The following is a 10,713-nucleotide window of genomic DNA, read 5'->3' as shown; positions in this document are numbered from 1 at the left end:
GCTCTAATGCACCACTTTATTTCCCAGGTATGGCAGAAGGGGACCTGTCTGGTCTATGGTCACATTACTAATGCTAAATCCAATTCTTTGAAAGAGACACTGAGATTTAAGGGAAAGAGACCAGTCTCCCCTAAATGTAAACTGGCCCCTACATGTAATCAAGGGTCCTANCCCAATTCCTTATTCTTCCTGTCTTTTCCCCCTTCACCCTCCAGCACACACCACTCAAAGGGAGGTATCAAGTCAGGATCTTCTCAAGTTTCAGTGATGCCGATATCAATGATATGAACAGTGAGTACACATTCTGCTGTGTGCTTTATTTTTTCCTTTTCATGTACATTCCTGGAGTGTGGATACTACATTCTCACTTCTGTTACCCGGATAACAAACAAAAGCTCAAGCATGTTCATGGATTTCCTTCCTTGGCTTTATATAGGATTTGAATCCAGATGGCTCATTCTACACCATTTAGGGGCTTCTACAGCAATGCTTTGCAAAGTGTGGTCTCCTCCACCCTTTCACTCCACCCTCCTCCACTCTATCAGCCTCACCTGGGAACTTATTAGAACTACAAATACTGGATCTACCCAACTGGAAATTCTTGGGTAGAACATAGGGGTCTGTGGAGTTTTGTTTTTTTTTTAAGATGAAGTATAGTTGACATACAATATTATATTGGTTTCAGGTGTACGAGAAAGTGTTTTGACAATTATATACATTAAAAAATGCTCACCATGATAAGCGTAGTTACCATCTTTCACCACACAAAGTTATTACAATTTTATTGACTATGTTCCCTTTGCTGTACTTTTCATCCTCATGAATGTACTTTTCATCCTCATCCTCATTTCTTTCATAACTGGACATTTGTACTTCTTACTTCCCTTCGCCTATTTTGTCTATCTGCTCCTGGGGTTCTGTTCCCTGAGAACCCCATCCATGAAGTGTGAGAAATGAGGGGCAATTGATTTCTCAAACTGCCATGAAGGACAGGAGCATAAATAAAGCAAATCAGAAAGTTTCTTCAACATTTCTTATTAATCAATTAATTTTTATATCATAATGAAATGTATTTAACATAAAATGTATGTACCATTTTAACAATTTTTCTGTGTCCAGTTCGGTAGTACTAAGTACATCCACACTGTCACACAGCCATCCCCACCATCCATTTCCAGAAAATTTTTTTAATTTGTAAAACTGAAACTCTGTCCCCCTTCAACACTAACTGTCTATCCCTGTCCCCCAACCCTATCACCCATCATTCTATTTTCTGTCTCTATAAATGTGACCCTTCTGGGACCTCACAGAAGTAGAATCATACAGTGTTTCTATTTTTGAGACTGGCTTATTTCACTTAACATAATGGCCTAAAGTTTCATCCATGTTGTAGCAGGTATTAGAATTTCTTTCCTTTCCAAGCCTGAATAATAGTTAATATTCCATTGTATGGATGGGCCATATTATGTTTATCCATTCATCTGTCAGTGGACACTTGGGTTGTTTCCACCTTTTGACTATTGTGAATAATTATTCTGTAACCATTGGTGTGCAAACATCTCTTCGAGACCCCAACTTCAATTTTTTTGAGTATAGACTCAGATGAGGAATTGTTGAAACCTATGGCAATTCTATTTTTAATATTTTTTTGTGTGAAACCCCTCAACATTTTAACAAAGAATGATAAAGATTCTTTCATGCATTTAAATTTTTTCCAAATGTATAACCTCCATTCATGTTTCTGCAATAGTGACTATTGAAAAAAGGTAACAGCCTGTGCATCAGGAAATCGAGGGGAAGAGGGACATCCTAAACCAAGCTGAATATTTCCTCTTCCATAAAGACTACTACACTGTTCCTTGGCCTTTGGGCTAAGATCAAGTATAAAGACTAGTACAACTATACTGTTATTAATAAAAATGATAGCAACAGCAATAAGTACAGCCAATATTTCTAGAGTATGTCTGTAGCACAGATCTTTTCTTTTTATTTTTTTAAATTTTTTTTATTTCTAGGAGAGAGAGTGTGTGAGCAGGGGAGGGTCAGAGAGAGAGGGAGTCACAGACTGAAACAGGCTCCAGGCTCTGAGCTGGCAGTCAGCACAGAGCCCGACGCGGGGCTCGAACCCACGAACCGCGAGATCATGACCCAACCGAAAGTCGGATGATTAACCGACTAAGCCACCCAGGCGCCCCAGATCTTTTCTTTTTAAAGTGCATTTATTTTAGAGAGAGAGAGAGAGTGTGAGTGAGGGAGGGGCAGAGAAAGGAGGGACAGAGGATCTGAAGCTGGCTCAGTGCTGACAGCAGAGAGCCCCACATGGGGCTCAAACTCACAAACCATGAGATCATGACCTGAGTTGAAGTCGGATGCTCAACTGAGCCACCCAGGTGCCCCTTCTGTCTTGTTTAATGCATGGAGCATCCTATTCATTTGAAGGACATAAATGTCCCTTGAACTTTGCTCAACTTCTCTCTTCCATGAATAAACTAACGACCTCCTAACCTTGCTCCATTAATCATCCTGTGGATTGCAATTCTGTCAAGTGACCTGGATGTTAGCATTGGCAGATTCAACAGTTCTCTCCCCTACTTAGGCCAGCGTGAGGGCAGAGGAAAAAATGCTCACTCACTTCCTTTGTTCTCTGAAGACTCCATGCATCCCATCTTCCCTCCACTTCCGTTAGGAATATGTATCCTTCCAAGCTCACATCCTGAGATGGTTTGGTTTTGATTAAAGCAGAAAATGATACATTTTTATCAATAAGGTATTTGCATACCAGCTCCTAGAATTATTCACTTTTTTTTCTTTTTGAGAGAGAGAGAGGCATAGAGCCTGACGCGGGGCCTGAACTCATGAACATGAGATCATGACTTGAGCCGAAATCAGACACTTAACGGACTGAGCCACCCAAGTGACCCTAATGCTAGATTTTAAAATGGCATGTAGGCATGAGAGTTCCCTCAAAAAACAAAACAGAATTTGTTTTCATTTTTAATTTTACTTTTAAAATTTTTTATTTAAATGTATTTTGAGAGAGAGAAAGTAAGAGAGATCACATGGGGGAGGAGCAGAGAAAAAGAGGAAGAGAAGGAGAATCCCAAGCAGACTGCACACTGTGCAGAGCCTGCTGGAGGGCTGGAACCCACCAACTGTAAGATCATGACCTGAGCTGAAACAAGAGCTGACGCTTAACTGACTGAGCCACCCAGGTGTCTCTTACTAATTTTTTTTTTAATTTTTTAACATTTTTGTTTATTATTGAGAGAGAGAGAGACAAAGAATCTGAAGGAGGCTCCAGGCTCCAAGCTGCCAGCACAGAGCCCAACATGGGGCTCGAACTCACAAATCGTGAGATCATGACCTGAGCAAAGTCGGACACTTAGACTGAGCCACCCAGGCGCCCCCTAATTTATTTTTTAATGTGGGCTTGAACTCACAACCCTGAGATCAAGACCTGGGCTGAGATCAAGAGTCAGAAGCTTAACCAAATCAGCCACCCAGGTGCCCCTTCATTTTTAATTCTAGCATTAGAAAAATGGGTGATACATAGAAGTCACTCTATATTTGCTCGGTGAAGGAAGAAAGCAATAGAGGAACCTGATGGGAAGAATCCTTTAAATATTACTAGAATTTAAAGCATATATAAAACATGTCTGTCAAGCAAGTGATGTCTGTGTGTCTACTTCATTGTAACTAACTCCTGTCTCTAACTCAGCAGACACCTCAACAACATGAAATCAGAAAACCAGACAGAAGTATCAGAATTCCTCCTCCTGGGTCTCTCAGAAGATCTAGAACTGCAGCCCCTCCTGTTTGGGTTGTTCCTGTCCATGTACCTGGTCACCATCCTTGGGAACCTGCTCATCATCCTGGCCGTCAGCTTGGACTCCCACCTCCACACCCCCATGTACTTCTTCCTCGCCAACCTGTCCTTTGTCGACATTTCCTTCACCTCCACTACAGTCCCCAAGATGCTAGTGAACATCCAGACACAGAGCAAATCTATCACCTATGCAGGCTGCCTCACTCAAGTATATTTCTTCATGATTTTTGTATGTATGGACAATTTACTACTAACTGTGATGGCTTATGACCGCTATGTGGCCATCTGCCGCCCTCTGTATTACACAGTCATCATGAACCCTCGCCTCTGTAGCCTGCTGATTCTTCTCTCCTTGCTCATTAGCATTATGAATGCCCTACTTCACGGTCTGATGGTGGTTCATCTGTCCTTCTGCACAGACTTGAAAATCCCCCACTTCTTCTGTGAGCTTGCTCAGATCCTCAAACTTGCCTGTTCTGATACTCTTATCAATGACGTCCTGGTGTATTTAGTGACTGGCCTGTTGGGGGTTGGTCCCCTCTCAGGGATAATTTTCTCTTACACTCGAATTGTCTCCTCCGTCCTGAGAATCCCATCAACCGGTGGAAAGTTCAGAGCTTTTTCCACCTGTGGGTCTCACCTGTCTGTTATTTGCTTATTCTATGGGACTTGTGTTGGAGTCTACCTCAGTTCTGCATCTTCCTTCTCTTCCAGGAGGCGGGCGGTGGTCTCAGTGATGTACACGGTGGTCACTCCCATGATGAACCCCTTTATCTACAGCCTGAGGAACAGGGACATCAAGGGAGCCTTGAGGAAGCTCATCTCTGGAACTTCTTCGTTTTCATGATTCTGTCATCTGACTTGCATGTGGGCTTCTAGAATGAGTGAAAGAGAATGAAATCCTAAGTATGCTAGAAATCCTGACTCCTCCCTAATTCATTTCTAGCAAAGTAGTTAATTGTGAATTTCAAGTCAAGTCAAATAGCTTTGTATTAAGTGCTACTGTCCTGTTTTAGCACTTGTTTATTAACTAACTTTGACTTCAATTCACTTATAAAATGTAATTAATATTACATACCTCATTATTAAATCAATGCTATTTTAGGTTTGAAGCTAAATTTCTGTACCAAGCTAGCTCTATGGAGGGAACAATCTTTTTAAGCAGAAGTACTTATTTTCTGGGGTGTTTTCTGTGTGCTGAAAGTGGTGTGGGAATATTTGTATAAATGGAAGGCTAGCTTTTGTCTCTATGAAAAAATACTCGATCTTTCCCTCTGGTTCCTGGCACAGAGCTCACTGGACTCTCCTGAGTGATGAGCATCCTTTATGCTAATGAGGGCTCCTTCATAGCTTCAGGGCTGGTTGCCAGTAAGACCAAGCAGTGATTAGAAGGAAATTTCAGCCCCAACCCCCAACCTCCAGGTGTTGGTGGTTGAACCAATCACCGATGACCAATGATTTAATCAAGCAAACCTATGTAATGAAACCACCATAAAAAAAAAAAAAAGACAGGGTTCCACGTCTTGGTTGGTGAATAAGAACACATCCATGTTCCAAGAGGGTAAAACACCCCAAACTCCACAGGGACACGAACTTCTGTGTTCGGGACACACTTCAGATGCTGCCCTACATATCTCTTCATCTAGCTGTTCATTCCTATCCTTTAATATCCTTTGTAAAAAAGCAGTAATCTACTAAGTAACCTGTTTTCCTGAATTCTGTGAACTGCTCTAGCAAATTCATTGAAAAGTGGAGGAGACCAAGGGAACCTCTGATTTATAGCCGGTCATCCAGAAGCATAGGTGACAATCTGGATTGCAATTGGTGTGAAGTGGGATGGGGCAGATTGTGAGACTAAGCCCTTAACCTGTGGGATCTGATACTATCTCCAGGTAGATAGTGTCAGAACTAACTTGAATTGCAGGACACCAAGCTGGTAGCCAGAAAATGTGAGAATCATTTAGTCTGGGGGAAAGANTGCGCACGCACGCGAGTGGAGGCCAGAAATATCAGAAGTAGTTTTGAGTGTTGTGTGAGGTTAAAGGAGATGCACAGGGGGAAGTGAGATTTTCTTTAGACCCACAAAGCCTTAAATATTTACTGGATGGCCCATTACAGAAAAAGTTTGCTTCCTGCCCTTTTTGGATCTCAACTAAAATCTGAGGCCCTTGCTTCTGAATTTTTATAACTAAAATTTGACAAACTCCATATAAAAATCCTACAGGTCTGAGCTGCTATTTCAAATGCAAGTTAACCAACAAATGAATAATGATCAGTAACCACAAGGGAAAATCAAGATGCACTTCAAAATTCTCGGAGCCTATTTGATTTCTGCATCTCAGAAGAAGTTTAGGCTTTCAGACATGGTGGCCCAGCGTGTAAAGCCCTGGTTCTCAAAGCAGAGACAGGTAGCGAGTTTTGTACCCAAAACCCTTGCTCTTTGCCCACGCACTAACATTTGGAGCCCAATGTACCTCTGTTGTGGGAGTGTCCTGCCCATTGGCGGATGTTTAGTTTGGTTCCACCACTAGATGCCAATAGCACCCAACCCACACTGAGTTTTGACATCCAATCCTTCTTCAATGAGAACCGCTGCTGAAAAAAAAATTAATTAATTGAAGACAGGTAAGGTGTCTTAGAATAAACTAGGTGTTTATATCTGTGGTTCAAATATCAATGTGTAAAAGAGAATGACTACATTCAACTTTACTTGTGCTACCACAAAACCAGGACAGTTAACCCCCCACCTCCTACCCTTTTGAGTTCCAGAAAATACTTACTGCAAACACCCTCCCCTCCCCACTGTGACTGGGATAAGACTCACTGGTGACCCCACTGTTTACCTACAACAAAGCCAGACACACCCTCCAAATTCCCATTTTTTTCCCCCAAGATTTCTAACTTTCTATGCATGGTCTCAACTGTATATTTGCAGCTTTTTACTTCTCCCTTCACCTGTGTCTCTCTCTAGGGATGTCTTACAAAGTAGGAGACTCCACAAATTTCATAATCAGTGTTGTCACAACAAATGAAGTGGGTGCCATACCACTACATTTCTCAGTACTTTCAACTGTGCTTCATCTAATGCTACCATGAATGATAATTTGGGTAATCATGATATCATTATCTGCCATGTGTTACCCATGCCCCATTCCCCCTCACAAAGAGGTCATCAATGAGCTCCTCAAATATGTAACCAATTCAACCTCAGAGTCCTATATGAAAGCCTCTTTCTTGAGGTCATTTTGGGACCCTTTATTCATTCAGATGACACACTGGATTTAGAATAACTTGAATAGAGCTTAAGAAGGCAATATTTACAAAGGTATGGGTGTTTAGCAAAGTCACAAGGAGTAGTGTATCAAGAGTGCACTACAGGAGTAGAGATCTGAGGGGCGCAGTCATCCCTTGGTGACCTACTGGGAGGGAAATGGGGGCATAAATACCCAAACCTCACTCTTCTTTCCTCTGATAACTTGCTAGTGCTTCCCATTGGCCCAACCCAATGGGAAGCCAGAGGGCAAAGAAATCTCTTGATGCAGTCTAAACAGATCAGCCTTCCTGGGCAACAGGCCAGGATAGAGTTTGGGTTAGAGTAGCAAATGCAAAATATCCAACATCAGTAAGAAGCCATCAGAGAGATTTGAGCAGAGGATTAACATGTTCCAATTTAGGCTTCCAAAGGATTGCTCTGGTGGTTGGGTTCAATGTGGATAAGAGCAGAAGCAGGGAGACCAGACAGGAGACATTACAACAGTTCAGTGGAGTTGAAGGAGGTGTGGACCAAGAGGATACTAACGTAGATGATGAGAACTGGGCTGATTCTGGATTTATACTTTAATTAGACCCTTGATATTTGCTGAGGTATGGGGTGTGAGAGAAAGAAAGGAGTCAAGAAGGACTCAAAAGTTTTTTGACTTGAATTGTTTGTGAAGAGTTGCCACTTTCTGAGATAAAGAAACCATAAAGTCTAGGGACTGAGGTTGAGTTAGGTTATAATTTTTTAGTGAACAATAATATACATTCAGTGAACTACAATGTACATATAACTGGATGAGTTTTCACAAATTAGTCACACTCATGTTATCAGTACCCATTCAGATCAAGAAATAGAACTCTACCAGCATCCAGGAAGCCTTCTGTGTCCTGGGCAATCAATGTCTCCCTGCCCCCTTGGGTAATGACCATCTGATGTCTAACAGTACAGATGACTTTGCCTGTTTTGAACGTTGTGTATCAGTGGCTTACATTATGCCCTCATTTGTGTCTGTATTTCTTTCTTTTTTAAAAAAAGTTTATTAATTTATTTTGAGAGAAAGAGTGAAAGCAAGGGAAGGGCAGAGAGAGTGGAAGAGAGAGAGAGAATCCCAAGCAGGCTCCACGCTGTTGGCAGATTCTGACAAGGGGCCTGATCCCAAAACCACGAGATTATGACCTGAGCTGAAATCAAGAGTCAGATGGACACTCAAAAGACTGAGCCACCCAGGCATCACGTGTCTGGCTTTCTGACTTAACTCATTATGTTTGTGATGTTCATCTAGAATGTTACAGATAGTGACAGTTCGTTTGTTCTTGGTTTGTGAATATGGTTGCAGTTTGTTTATTCATTCTACTGTTCATTGGCGCTTGTATAGTTTCCAATTTTTGGCTACTAATAACAATACTGCTGTGAATATATTTGCACTTGTCTTTTGCTGAGAAGTGGAACTTCTGGGTTATAGGATATGCTTATGTGCATAGTAGTAGATTCCACCAGTTTTACAATGTGACTATGCCAAAGTGCCCTCCCTTCACCAAGATGAGCTCTGCTTCTTTTCCATCATTACTAATGCTTAATATTTTCAGTCTTCTTATAGCCATTCTGTGGAGTGAGTAGTGGTATCTCATTGTGGTCATCTAATGAGCATTTCCCTAACAAAGCTACGAATCTTTTCCTATGTTTAGTGGCCATTTGGGCATCCTGTTTTGTGAGGTGTCCAGATTTTTTTTGGCCTGTTTTTAAACTTAGTTGCCTTTCTGTTGTTAATTTTACAAGTTCTTTATATAGCCTGAATATGAATTCTCTTGTAGATATATGCTTTTCTTTCACTTCATAGGTTGCTTTTTAACTATTGATGATGTCTTAATTTTTAAAATCAGTTCTTAATTTTACTGTGTTCCAGTTTATCATCAAATCTTTCTTCCTTTTGCCTCCTATTTAAGAAATATCTATTGGGGTGCCTGAGTGGCTTGGTTAAGCATCCAACATCGGCCCAGGTCATGATATCACGGTCTGTGAGTATGAGCCCCATATCGGGCTCTGTGCTGACACTGTGAAGCCTGCTTGGGATTCCCTGTCTCCCTCTCTCTGCCCCTTCCACACACACTCTCTCTGTCAAAATAAATAAACTTTTAAAAAAGAGAAATATCTGCCTATTCCAAGCAAGGAAGTCATAATTTTCTTTATATTTTTTGTCTTACCTCATTTATTTCTGCAATCATTCTACAATGATTTTGATTTTTGTATATAGTATGAGAATGAACCCACCTTTACTGAAAATTTGGTCCTTGACCCACTGCAGTCATTAGCATCATACACCAGGTGGCGCTGTCCTCTCCATTGGTCAGGTTTTTACTCAGCTCAAACCCAAAGGAGTTTAACTCTACTTACATAAAGTTCAAAAAACAGGCAAAACTCTTCTACAATGTGTAGGAGAGGGCGAAAAAAAATCTTCCCTTGTACCTTTATAGGTTCTTGGATGGAGCTCTGTAACAAAAGGCAGAGTAACAAGAGAAAATATGCAATCGTATTGGATTTTTTTGACACCAGAGCCTTCATAAGGAAATGAAAACACAAAGAAGTTAACCTAGGCATTTTTATGCTAGGTTTCAGGAAGAGTAGTGGGAAAATGTGATAGGACAAATGAATATGAGTTTAAGGGTCGTAAACTGAGGGAAATCGAGTGATCCTATTCATTTGGACTCTGGGTATATCACTTGAGCATCTTATGATCTGATTCAGTGGAAGGTCAGAGAGTCCTTCCTGAACATGCTGTTTCTCAAATCCCTTCATCTTAACATATCCAATGTGCTAAGGTGCCGTATTTTAGGGCAGTTGTATTCTGAACCCTATCACATATTACAAGAATTCATAACAGGGTTTTTTCTTGGAGGATAAGGGGTTGTAGTGACAAGAACAATGAGAGAGGCTTCTGGGTTTCTGGTAATTTTCTTTTTAAAAAACCTGGGTAGCAATTGCATAGGCATGTACCCTTTGTGGACGTTTTTTATGATTTGTGCATAGGTGTGTTCAGTTTTAAAATTTGTTCACAGGGGCGCCTGGGTGGCTCTGGCTGTTAAGTGTCTGATTCTTGATTTCAGCTCAGGTCATGATCCCAGGGTCGTGGCTCTGTGCTGAGTGTGGGACCTGCTTAAGATTCTCTCTCTCCCTCTCCTCCTCCCCTGCTCACATGTGCCCAATCTAAACAAACAAATAAATAAATAAATAAATAAAATTTAGTCCCAGACTTTCTGAATGTTTGTTATACTTCAACAAATGATTTTTATTTATTTTTTTAACATTTTTAAAAGTGTTTTATTTATTTATGAGAGACAGAGAGAGACAGGTGAGCAGGAGAGGGTCAGAAACAGGCTCCAGGCTCTGAGCTAGCTGTCAGCACAGAGCCCGACATGGGGCTTGAACCCACAAACAGTGAGATCATGACCTAAGCCGAAGTCAGACGCTTAGCCGACTGAGCCACCCAGGCGCCCCTCAACAAATGATTTTTAAAATAAATAAAAGTCCACTTTAACGACGTCTTTCTGGCTTTGCTAGGCAGTGTGAATAACTGACTAAAAGCCATTTACCCAGGCTGTGTGTGTGTGTGTGTGTGGGGGGGTGTTACCAG

At 41.3% G+C, this 10,713-nt stretch overlaps 1 protein-coding gene across 1 annotated transcript; it reads left to right on the top strand.

Annotated features, from left to right (window-relative positions):
• Positions 1-3,728: 3,728 nt before the first annotated feature.
• Positions 3,729-4,673, top strand: LOC144234706 (olfactory receptor 7G3-like). Its single transcript, XM_077768042.1, has one exon. It carries the CDS (start codon positions 3,735-3,737, stop codon positions 4,671-4,673), a length of 939 nt encoding a protein of 312 aa, XP_077624168.1. The 5' UTR covers positions 3,729-3,734.
• The last annotated feature ends 6,040 nt before the right edge of the window (positions 4,674-10,713 follow it).

Source organism: Crocuta crocuta, unplaced genomic scaffold (assembly GCF_008692635.1).
Source record: "Crocuta crocuta isolate KB4526 unplaced genomic scaffold, BGI_CrCroc_1.0 scaffold115, whole genome shotgun sequence".
NCBI lineage: Eukaryota > Metazoa > Chordata > Mammalia > Carnivora > Hyaenidae > Crocuta > Crocuta crocuta.
Note: the sequence above shows the minus strand (reverse complement) of the source record. Positions and strands in the feature narration are given on the sequence as shown.